Source organism: Podarcis gaigeae (genome assembly GCF_964106915.1).
Source record: "Podarcis gaigeae genome assembly, chromosome: 10".
Taxonomy (NCBI): Eukaryota; Metazoa; Chordata; class Lepidosauria; order Squamata; family Lacertidae; genus Podarcis; species Podarcis gaigeae.
In genome coordinates, this window is record NC_139686.1 from 67,899,076 (window position 1) to 67,911,404 (window position 12,329).

The 12,329-nt window shown below is 41.5% G+C and overlaps 1 protein-coding gene across 5 annotated transcripts in view; it reads left to right on the top strand.

Moving 5' to 3' along the window:
* LAMB1 (laminin subunit beta 1) overlaps window positions 1-12,329 on the top strand; it is a 164,675-nt gene that overhangs the window by 132,480 nt on the left and 19,866 nt on the right. For all 5 annotated transcript variants that reach the window (XR_014555822.1, XM_083701269.1, XM_083701268.1 and 2 more), the window contains 9 exons: window positions 1,161-1,288; window positions 1,477-1,597; window positions 2,714-2,918; window positions 3,376-3,519; window positions 3,798-4,029; window positions 5,016-5,179; window positions 5,930-6,154; window positions 8,232-8,449; window positions 10,883-10,979. Coding sequence is in view for 4 of the 5 variants with exons in the window: in XM_083701269.1 (XP_083557395.1) it covers window positions 1,161-1,288; window positions 1,477-1,597; window positions 2,714-2,918; window positions 3,376-3,519; window positions 3,798-4,029; window positions 5,016-5,179; window positions 5,930-6,154; window positions 8,232-8,449; window positions 10,883-10,979 (1,534 nt within the window). In the remaining variant the exon portion in view is untranslated. The remainder of the gene's footprint in view (window positions 1-1,160; window positions 1,289-1,476; window positions 1,598-2,713; window positions 2,919-3,375; window positions 3,520-3,797; window positions 4,030-5,015; window positions 5,180-5,929; window positions 6,155-8,231; window positions 8,450-10,882; window positions 10,980-12,329) is intronic.

Sequence of the window (12,329 nt, forward strand, 5' to 3'; positions counted from 1 at the left end):
AAGCCTGTCTATATAGGTTGATGTGGCTTGCTTTTCTTTTGTCTTAAGGTCACAGATATCCCAGTGGCTATTTTAACAGCACTTAAGTCTACATTAGGCATAATAATCTCTCAAGTGTTCATCGTTAACAATAGACCTCTGCACACGTGGTGAAAGTGACTGTTCCTTTTGTTCCTATTTTGCCTAAATATTCCAAATTTTCATCTATTTAGCATTTTATTTCTATATTCTGCACGGAGTAGTATGCTGTTATGAGGAGAAAGATGAGTAAATAAACAGCAGTTGTGGTGTATGAGTAAGGGAAAGGAGTCAAGTGCATATAATCATGCAGAGTTCAGAAATGCAGAAGCATAGAATTTATTTTCTTCTCTTTTTAGATTTATCTAAGATACTATGAGGGCTGAAACTTTATTTTATTTTCCCCCTCCCCCACCCAGCCTAAGATGTTCCTCCTCCTATTTGCAGAGGTTCAGAAAATGTCCAGACCTATTTATAGATTATAAACTATAGAATATTAATTATAAATTATTAACCAATTAAAGGGGACGCGGGTGACACTGTGGTCTATACCACTGAGCCTCTTGGGCTTGCTGATCAGAAGGTCAGTGGTTTGAATCCCCGCAATGGGGTGAGCTCCCGTTGCTCGGTCCCAGCTCCTGCCAACCTAGCAGTTCAAAAGCACATCAAAGTGCAAGAAGATAAATAGGTACCGCTCCAGTGGGAAGGTAAATGGTGTTTACGTGTGCTGCTCTGGTTTCGCCAGAAGTGGCTTAGTCATGCCGGCCACATGACCCAAAAAACTCTGCGGAGAAACGTCGGCTCCCTCGGCCTGTAAAGTGAGATGAGCGCCACAATCCTAGAGTCGTCTGCGACTGGACATAACTGTCAGGGGTCCTTTACCCTTTTAACTGCCATTTATACTGGATAAAATCTGGTGTTTGTTTGCTATAGGTAGCAGAGATAGTTACATGTAGCACGTTTACTCAGAAGTGTATCCCACTGTCCAGTGAGAATTCCTTCAATGTACTTATAGCAGCTTATCATGGTTGCTAATACAGTCCCAATTCCTGCATCAGGGGAAAAAATGGTTCATCTCCATGGAGAGAACTTTGATTACTGCTCAGCAAAGAAAATATGTTAATGTGTGCTATTTTTTCCAGTTACCAGATCAATGGGAGAAAGCTGTCATCACCGTATTTCGCCCAGACAAGATTCCAACCAGCAGCAGATGTGGCAATACAGTTCCTGATGATGACAACCAGGACGTATCATTATCTCCTGGTTCAAGGTGAGTATCAAAACAGAAGGATAAACAAAGGAGCAATGAAGATATGATGGGAGGCAGAGGGAGAAGGAAAGGTTTGATTCCACATAATCAACAATCTTAGTCTAATCATTTGTTGTTTTAACATCCCATTGTTTTATCTCCAATGTACCCTTCTCTACATGAACGTTGTGTCCGTCCTGGTCTTGCAGATACGTAGTCCTTCCACACCCAATATGCTTTGAAAAGGGTCTGAATTACACGGTTCGTCTGGAGCTGCCACAGTACTCCCATGATACGGAGGTGGAAAATCCATACACACTCATAGATTCTGTAAGTGCATGTTTAAATAAAAATCTGTTTACATAGTTTGAAACTTTACCCAGTTAAATAAAACTACATGCATGGTACTTCCTCTCCAGGAGCACAGAATTTTAGCACAAGTAGACTGCAAGCAGGGGCAGCCTTGAGAGAAGCAGTGTGAACAATTTCTCCCCATGAGAGAAGGAAAGGCTCAGGGGCAATGGCTGTGATTTATTGTGGTGTGCCTGGAATGCTGCGTGCCTTGCTGAGTGCCAGCAGGTGAAAGGGGCAGGAGAATCAGTTCCATTGCACTTCGCTCAGAAAGCTGTGAGCATAGGAAGGGATGGGTTGTGCTTCCCCTTCCCCCACTTATAACTTTCCTTAAGAACATCTTGTGTGTCAGGGGAAACTTTGGGAACTGTCGCCAACAGTGTTGGTTGAGGGAGGGAAAGCAAAACACACTGCTGCTTATGTAGTAGCTCTTTTGTGCCCCTAAACCAGTGGTGGTCAAACTTGGCCCTCCAGCTGTTTTTGGACTACAACTCCCATCATCCCTAGCTCACAGGCCCAGTGGCCAGGGATGGTGGGCATTGTAGTCCCAAAACAGCTGGAGGGCCAAGTTTGGCCACCACTGCCCTAAACACTCCTTGGAAAGCATTTTTAGGAGACACTGTGCATATTAATGATCAACCATCTTAATTTTTAAACTATTGTAGATTTCTTTTTCTAACAATATCGCATGGCACTGTACAAGAGCCAGTGTGGTGTAGTGGTTAAGAGCGGTAGACTCCTAATCTGGGGAACCGGGTTCGCGTCTCCGCTCCTCCACATGCAGCTGCTGGGTGACCTTGGGCCAGTCACACTTCCTTGAAGTCTCTCAGCCCCACTCACCTCACAGAGTGTTTGTTGTGGGGGAGGAAGGGAAAGGAGAATGTTAGCCGCTTTGAGACTCCTTAAAGGGAGTGAAAGGCGGGATATCAAATCCAAACTCCTCTTCTTCTTCTTCTTCTACAAGGTTTGGCTACAGATCTTTTTTTTTTTTTTTAATTTATTTATACAACAAGGAAAAACACACACAAAAAAACACAAATACAGATTGGCTACAGATCTAAATAGTAATTCTGCCATGTTAAAATCAACCCACAGCTTGTTCTCATGCCTTTTTGCAAATCCCTGGACATATTCTCAGTTGGAGGCAGAGGTGATGATGTGACGACTAACAGTGCCTGGGAAGCCTTTCAGAGATACCGGTGCCTGGAGAACAGCAGGAGTGTTGTTAAAACACCCATGACTGATGTTTGCAGGAACATAATTTTTAGCATCTCAGCCTTGCTGCATGAGACAGCATTAGGTAAGTAGGTGTAACTGATTATTGAACTAAATTTCACAAACTGGCATTGGGGTTAACTAGGAGGAAAAGGCAGTAGCCATGTTTACTACCAAAATAGGTAGCCATCCAGGTGTTGTTGGACTCCATTATTCCGGCTTGCATGTCCAGTTTATGAGGGGAGTTGTAGTCCAACACCACTCGCAGGGCAACAGTTTTCCCAGCCCCTGTTAAACTTAGCATCTGAATAACCCCATTGATAGAAGACAGGACCCCGGGTAAATATATATATAAGTGATTCATAAATGAAATTATTATCATCATCTTAATCAGAAATAATATTTAATATCTGTCCAGTCAGGTTTATGCAGATCAGTTCTTTACTAACCCATTGGCACCTTGCATAATACTATTGCTGCCAAGATGGTCCACACTTGTGCATTTGCCACTCCTACAAAACCTGTGTCTTTCCCTCTTTCAGCTTGCCAGTGTGACCCACAAGGCTCATTAAGTTCTGTTTGTGACCCTAATGGAGGCCATTGCCAGTGTCGGCCAAATGTTGTTGGAAGAAGATGCGACAGATGTGCTCCAGGCACTTTTGGATTCGGGCCTAGTGGATGCAAACGTACGTTGCTGCTTTATTCTAATCAAAACGTCATATGTTGCTGCTGTTTAACCCTTACCCAGTAAGTTTGATTGAAAGGAAGAAGGAAAATCCTTTGATCCCCTTTGTTTCACTATACATCTGTAAGAATCCTTTAAAAAAATACAACCTTCACTCTCCAAATATTTTATTTTTAAGTAATTTGAGGCTTCATGTCCTAGTGTCATCATAATTTCATGAATGTAAGCAATGTATCCAGTTTCAGTATCATTCAAGATGGATACCTATGTTCTTTTTAGCTTGTGAGTGTCATGTCCAAGCATCAGTTAATGCTTTCTGCCACCCGGAGACTGGTCAGTGCCACTGTTTCCATGGAATATATGGCCGTCAGTGTGACAGATGCCTGCCTGGTTACTGGGGATTTCCAAGCTGCCAGCCCTGCCAGTGCAATGGTCATGCGGATGATTGTGACCCGTACAGCGGACAGTGTTTCAATTGCCGTGATCATACCTCTGGCCACAACTGTGAAAGGTATGCCTTCTTTTTGGATTAACTGGGATATTTGTTAAATGATATATTACTTTTCAAGCAAGATTTTACCATGCTGGCCTCTGAAATGCTGAGATCTAACCCATTTACTTAGGCTGCACTTATTTGCATAGGATATTTTGTAGATCAGATGCACTGATCTCCACTCCTCCTACTCCTACCACTACTCATTTCAAAATGATTCTTGCCTGTTTAATGGCTCTGAATCTTGAGCATGCGCACACTTTAATTGGCACCTGTTGTATAGTTTTCCAGCTTGGCCACTCTGCCTCAATTGCCTATTCCTTTTTTATTCTTTTGCTCCCAGAGAACTTAATTTTGCTTACACGGGTCCAAAGACTGCTCTAGGACTAGCACAGTTATTTCCAGAACCATCAGGAGTTTGGGGAAGGGGGGAAAGACAGCAAAGTAACCTTATTTGCAAGATCTTAGAAATGTAGCTCTTCTAAACTCTCAGCAGTGCACATTAGCTTGTGAACTGAAGTGTGTTTATATGATACCTGAAATAAATAGGTTTGGTTTGGCACGCCTTCCACTAACATCAAGGAAGAGCCAATGAAAACATCTGTAAAATTCAGGCTGTGATTATGGAGGGCTGCAAAAAACTTGCTGAACTGTGTGCTATGTACTGTCACCAGTCCATCTCAGATATGCAAATATATGTGTGGCAATGAAGAGCTCTCCCAGGGTGAGAGACTGGGAGAAGAGAGAGGTGCTCCCAGGTAACAGCTGGGAGGGCTCCCCTTTTTCTATATGGGATAAAAGTTATGAGAGAGGATCTTGTATTCTTTCTCTTCTTTTCGATCTTTTTCTTTTTATTATTCTTTGTGTAGGTTAGTTTGGGGGGGGGTTGTATTGTGAGAATTTTAAATGAAACTTTACTATAAAAATAATAATAAAAGATATGCAAATGTATGTGTTCTATTCCTTGGGTATTCCTTAACAGACTTTTATGTTGTAAAATTAAGGTGCCTTGGTGGTTATTATGGAGATCCTGTCCTGGGATCTGGGGATCACTGCCGCCCTTGTCCTTGCCCAGATGGGCCAGAAAGTGGCCGCCAGTTTGCCTCTGGCTGTTATCAAGAACGTTCCACTCTGCAGGTGGTGTGTGTCTGCGAGACAGGATATAAAGGTAAAATACCTTGTGAAACCAAGTACAATGAATGCTATTAAATTGAAGCCGTTTCAATGAGCACACATATTTTGATTATCACAAAGTGTCATATTTTACACTTACAATTATTATTATTGTTATTTTATTAAATTAATTGCTCAATCTTAGGAATGGTTCACATGTTAGTAATAATAATTCTACCATCAACAAATGTGCCATCCGCATAAGTGATTCTTTATAAATAATATGTGATGCTTTGTGCACCAAAGGAAGTGGCAGACTTTTGGGTCTCAAATTTGAGCAGCACCCTGTGTGACACCAAAATTTGGCAGACCCACCCACTTCTTTCCCTCCATTCTTCATCACAGTTCTTGGTGCCTCCAATGCTGTACCGCCAGTGCAACCAAATTGGTCATGTTCCCCTAAATCTTCCTCTGTTAAAGAGAAACTTTGAAACATTTTGAATGGAGCATAGACATAGCAACATATTAGGTTTCAAAATCTACGGCAAAAGCCAGATTTTCAACCAGCCTAAGTAATATTCTCTCTTCTGGCATGTGAATTGATAGTGGCTAATCTATCTGAAATCTTTCTGGTGGTTTTCTTGTTTGTTGTGTGTTAAGTTTCTCCAGACAAATTTCCATCCTACGTCTTAGCACATACCTTGATCTTTTCCTCCCCCTTTATCATGCTTTCATTTCTAGCTAATGTTTATGTTTGAGTGAGCTAAAGAGATTTATTCTTCCTTTGATTTGGCTTGTTGAGCAGGGAGCAGATGTGGCGAGTGTGCTTCTGGTTTCTTTGGAAACCCTGAGGATGTCGGTGGAATTTGCCAGCCCTGCCAGTGCAACAACAACATTGACTCAACTGATCCGGAGGCCTGCGACAAGAAGACTGGATTGTGCCTAAAGTGCTTGTATCACACAGAGGGTGAAAACTGCCAACTGTGTAAACACGGTTATTATGGCCGGGCTGTTCAGCAGGACTGTAGAAGTAAGTAGGGGAAGGTCTCTGCTGCTGACCTTTGCAAGCATCACTTTGTCTTCTTTTAAGCACTAAGGTATTATTTTGGTGCACTGGGAATTTGCAGATTGGGAGCATAATCCTTCATTAAAGGTCAACAGATAACTCAAACCTAGTTTGAATGGGGCACTTAAGTGAAGAAGAACTCCAAGCCTGATCTTGAAAAGATGAGGCTTTTGTGTGAGAGAAGGCTTTCTTGTTAGCTTTCATTGTTTTCTTCTTATCAGGAGAAAAGCCCAGGCCATTTCCTGCAGCCCCTCAGGCTTTGGAGGAAGAAGAGGGGATTGTCTTTTGTTTACAGAGACATTCCTGGTAAAGAGTAGAAGTGGATTTCTGAAAAGTCATAGGGGGTGGGGAGAGAATATGCACCATAACAAGCAACAATATGCAGAAATCCTCTTCTGCTCTATGTTTTTCTATTATATTTTATGCATCAGGCAGTAGTGAATAACCTCAGCTGATAGATATAGAACTAAATGTGTTAAGAAAAACGCTTAAAAGTGTGTGTTTAAAAGTTTTATGCTGTGAAGTGTGACCTAGAAACTAGCAGTGTTTTAATGTTTAGATGTATGGACTGCCCCATCCCAAAGACTTCAGGTACGCTTCCTTATCTATTAATCTTTTCAAAACAATCTCCTGAAGTAGATCAGTATCATTTCCATTTTAAACTTCGGGAATGTACCATGAGAAATTGTTGCTTGCTCTGTGCCTGCTTATGAGTCCATGGCTGATGCAGTATTTTAATGCAAATCTCATAGTTCCTACCGGGTAGTGGTTGTTTTGCTCCCCAAGAATGAAAGGCCTAAAGAGAGTGAGTTTGTCGGATCAGGCGATGTTCACAAATGAGAGAAGCTGAGCTTTTGAATAATGCAGAACTCTCTTCTAGATAGTTGTGAGGATTCATTGAGATAGTTAAATTTTGAAACTCGACTTCAGCCCAGCAACTTCATTTTGCCTTGACATGTAGAGAGCAAGTGGGGGATCTGTAGGAAATGACTCACAGATGCTGCTTATATTCTTGTGTCTGGAGCAGGGAAATGGCAGCTGCAAATTTCTGGCTCTCTGCTGGAGACATTTATGCTTGGTGGGCCTCTTTTTCTTCACCACCACCCCCATACTAGGACCTCATTTTCACACCATTGTATATACCGGCCCACGAAACACTCATCCTTCCTATAACCTTTTGGAAATATAAAAGTGGCTACAAATAAATCTAGTTTTACCTTGTTCTGCTGGGGTTGAGTTGCCCCAGCAAGACAGCAACTGTGGGTCTGGCCTGTAGCCTCTGCCCCTCAATCCCTTTCCCCCATGTGGAAGTTAGGTTGAGAAAAATGATCCTATTTGCACCAAAGGGAAGTTTTCCTTCCCCCAAAAACTTGTTCTCGCAGATGTTTATTGTTTTTCTTCTTAGAATGAGGCAATCCTGACTAAAGCTATCCACTTATGCCAGGCATGTCCAAAGTCCATTGCGGGGGCCTAATTCAGTCTGCCAGCTGGTTTAATCTGGCCCTCTTTGAAAAAAGTTTGGACACCACTGACCTATGCCAATGGGAGCTTTTCTCTAAGCCTAATTGCTGAGGGAAGTGGTTGCTCTTTTTCCGAGATGGTGGCAGGGAAGGATTCATTCTCCCTTCCCTGCACTCAAAGAAATTATGCTTTGGGGGTTGGGATCAGGCAAGATCCCACTGCTGCCAATGGGAGCTTTGTTGCCGTGTCTGATTGCCACACAAGGCACTTTTCATTGGAGTGGAAGCTGATAAGGGAAGAGTTAACCCTTCTCTTCCCATGAACTCTTATTTTGACAAAATACCACCCCACCCCCTGTGAAGGGAAAGCAAAAGAGGCAACCTTTCCTACCTCTAGCTTTGGCCTTGCCCACCCTGGTTGCGCAGCCTGGAAGAGATTATCCCCAGGGAATGCGACCCTTGATATTTCGCAAAGCTTCTCCAAATCTGCTACAATACCTTCTTACATGTCGCAGTTTGATAACATATGAATCACCCAAGTGTACTGCAACACGTTACATTGTCTACTCTTTTATCCCCAGAGTGTGTCTGCAACTACTTGGGAACAGTGCGTGAGCATTGCAACAGCACTGAAGAATGTCAGTGTGAGAAAGAAACTGGCCAATGCCAATGCCTTCCTAATGTGATTGGACAGAACTGTGACCACTGTGCCCCCAATACTTGGAGGCTGGCTAGTGGGACAGGGTGTGAACCATGTGGCTGCGATTCTGAACGTTCCTTTGGCTCATCTTGTAACGAGGTAAGAAAAGCTGATCACTGTAGAGTCAGACCGTTCAGGGCTAGCTCTGCTCTCCCACCTCTGCTACTACTACTATGACTACTACTCCTCCTCATATTTTATTTATACCCTGTCCATCTGACTGGGTTGCCCCAGCCACTCTGGGCGGCTTCCAACACATAAAAACATAATAAAACATCAAACATTAATAGTAACAATCTGATCCGATATAAAAGTCACAATAACTTTAAAATAAACAAATTATATCAAACAAAGCAACATTCAACAATACATCAGAATCTAACAGTAAACAGTAAAATTAAACCTAGAACACTATCTCACATTTGAGAAGTTTAATAGCAGCAAGAACATGTGATGTTGATAATGGTAAGAATATGAGATAACAATAATAGTATGAGATCTAATGGTAGTGTTGGCAGTTCTATCTAATTTTTTTATTGCGTTTGCTTAAACTTGTATTCTGCCTTGATATTTCATCTGAATAGAGGGTGTAGAAACGTGTTTAGGAATTAAATAAATTCACATGCCACAGGGATTTTAAATAATCCAACAGGAAGCAACTCTGTGCATACTGAGCTCTGTGAGTTTTGTATGCACCAGTTTTGTTTCTTTGTTGCCTTAATATTGAGGAGCATTCAAATGCATGTTCTTGCAAAAGTCACACTATTTGAGTACATTGGATGATTATTGTATCACAGTGCTTGGCACAGATAGGTAGCCGTGTTGGTCTGCCATAGTCAAAAAATAAAAATAAAAATCCTTCCAGTAGCACCTTAAAGACCAACTAAGTTAGTTCTTGGTATGAGCTTTCGTGTGCATGCACACTTCTTCAGATACACTGAAATAGAAGTTTCCAGACCCTTCTATATAAGGAGAAGGTGGGGAGGGGTATTACTCAGAAGGGTGGTGGGAATGGGTGATTGGCAGATAGCTGTGATGAGCCTGTTGACGACTCTTAACGACTGCTTGGCAGTATGACAAATTGCTTTGTATTAGTGTTGAGAGAGAATTTCCAACAGGTTATTTTAGCCAGTGGCCCTGCTTTAGCTTGACTTGCCTGCTTACATAAACCTATAGCTGCTTGTTCTACTGGCATCATTTTTACATGGTGCCTGCTGCCTGCAAAATCCTGCTTGGACCTGACTTAATTTACCAGGGGAATCAGGGTCTGGTGTATAAGATTGTCCTGCACATGGCAGTCGGCTGTGAGTGGTGCTGAAAAGTTACATCAAGGATGCTGGTTAAAATTTAATATCCCATCAGATGTGATGATGCTTTAGATGTTTCTTGAAGAGCTGTTGCTGCAGCTGACAGTAATGCAGACTAGCTATGACTTGTAGTAAAAACCCATTCATTTCACTAATTCATTCATAATCACTTGATGATTCCATAGAAGGTTGCAATAACAGTTGAAAACATTTCTCTACAGAGTTAGTTCTCTACACATTTGCACTTGGTATACAGTACTAGGAAGCAGCTGTCGACTGCTAACTCATGTTATATGCAGCAAAATACACACGTGTAATTGTCACACATAATGGGTTGCTCCCTAATTCTTACATGAAACCAAGAAGCTTGCTGATATTTCAAGTTCCTTTTCTCTTTATTAATGTGACATCCAACCTGATTTTTCTATTTACTGAGCCTTTGCAAGTATTCAGAGACCACAAAGGGTAATAACGGGAAGAGCATGCGCTCAGCTCTATGTTGGTGTGGTATATTCTGTATATTTGTTTATTAATTAATATGAACCATTGTAATTCCTTTGAAAATCTGATGAACTGTTAATACTAAAGGCCCTAATACAGCTACTTGAAAGTCTTCTTCACCATAAGCTTGAAACCCTGCAAGTAACTGATATAAAGTCGGAAACAGTGAAATCTATTGTTTAGCCAACTTCTGTTATTGTAAAGATATGAAAGTTACAGAGAATGCTTGGTGCGGGAGATCCATATTTTCAAAAGGAATTGCGAGGGAGAAGAATTTGAATTGACACTGTGGTGCTGGAAAGGGCTTAATCCTTTCTCCTGTTCCACTTTTCCAATGGAATATATCTTTGTGTGTGTGTGTGTGTGTGTGTGTGTGTGTGTGTGTGTGTGATCGATCTTTGACCTACAGTCTCAGCTGCAAGGGGAACATCCTTTTTTGGGGAAACAGTGCAAGAAGTATTGGTTATCTGAGTAGCCTCTCCCAAGCTGCTATTGGCTCTTAACAAAACTACCGTAACCAAGATCCTATTTAAGGATCTCCAGAGTCACGTGTACTATGTCCATAATTCTGATAGGTGGCCAGTTAACATTTTCAGCTCTTTTGACACTTAATGTATTGTATTGACAGATGGCTCTAGTGGCCCAATAAAGTCCCTGTGGCTTGTTCACTTTGTGAAATGAACCCCGTTCAGCTTATTTTTGTTGCATTTGTTTGAATTAACAGTTTACTGGGCAGTGCCAGTGTATGCCAGGATTTGGAGGGCGCACATGCAACGAGTGCCAGGAGTTTTTCTGGGGTGATCCTGGTGTGGACTGCCAAGGTGAGCACATTACTTTCATTGTTCCGCGTGCATTATAAGCCTTTTGAAGGAGCACTTCTGTATGTGAAATCTGCATGCGTTTCCCATATTGTAGCTTCTGCTGCGGTTGGGAGCCGAGAGATAATTGCTGATAGCTTGCCCTGTGCCTACGCGTGTAGAAAGAAAACAAAGCAGCATTCATATTGGCTCCCTCATGCTATGTTGCAATGAATTAGATACACGAGAGAACTAAGATTCTATAGTGCATTCATTAGCCTCTTCATGTTGCAATGTTTGTTACTATACAGCACTTAAAAAAGAAGCTCACTGATCTTGGCTGGCTTTTTTAAAAATGCTATTTTTGTGAAGCTAAATTTAATTCTAGTAAGGGTTTGGTTTTGAAGTGGATTTTTGCAGCTTTTTAACAGAAATGGCAGACTTGCTTTAGATGATAGAGATTTAGATGTTCATTTTCTAGTTTATAGTAGTTGGGTTTTTTTCATATTGTTAACAAAAATAATGTGAAGAGTATTTTCAGTTTTTCACATGGGGAGAAAAGTGTCTTCTTGTTTTGGTTCTGTAAGAAAAGCACAGCATAGAATAAAAAGGGCACAGCATCTAGGTGTATAAATAAATTAAGAACTCATTTACTGAAGCATGTTTTGTAAATATGCCTGGTCTCTTTAATTGCTGTCCAAACCAGAACACCATACATTTAGAACACATTTAATGCCACTTAAAGCACATGACTTATGCCAAAGAACTCTGGGCACTGTAGTTCACTCTTAACAGAGCTACAATTCCCAGTACCCTTAACAAAATACAGTTCCCATCATTCTTTGGGGAAAGTCTCTTAGGCTGTCACATTTTGCCGTTAACTATGGTGGTTGCCTCACCTCAAAAAGGGGTACTGAAGAGCTGGAAAGGGTTCAGAAAAGGGCAGTTAAACTGATCAAGGGGTTGGAAAGGTTCCAACTTTTGGGTCTTTTTTGTTTGCAGAAAAGGTAAGTAAGAGGGGGCACGTTAGAAGTGTATAAAATTATGCACAGTCTTGAGAAAGGGGATAGAGAAAAGCTTTTCTGCCTCTCTCATAAAACGTGAACCCTGGAGTACCCAACTTAAGTTGAGATTCAGGACAGACTGAATATAGTTCTCCATACGGTGTATAGTTAAAATATGGAATTTGCTCTTAGAAGAGGTAGTGATGGCTACCAACTTGAGTTACTTTAAGAGGAGGGTCAGACAAATTCATGGAGCGTAAAGGCTGTGAATGGCTACAAGCCACAACAGCTATATTCTGCTTCCACTGTTGGAGGCAATATGCCTCTGCTGATTTAGAGACTGCAAGCCTACTAATTGCAGACTATTGCA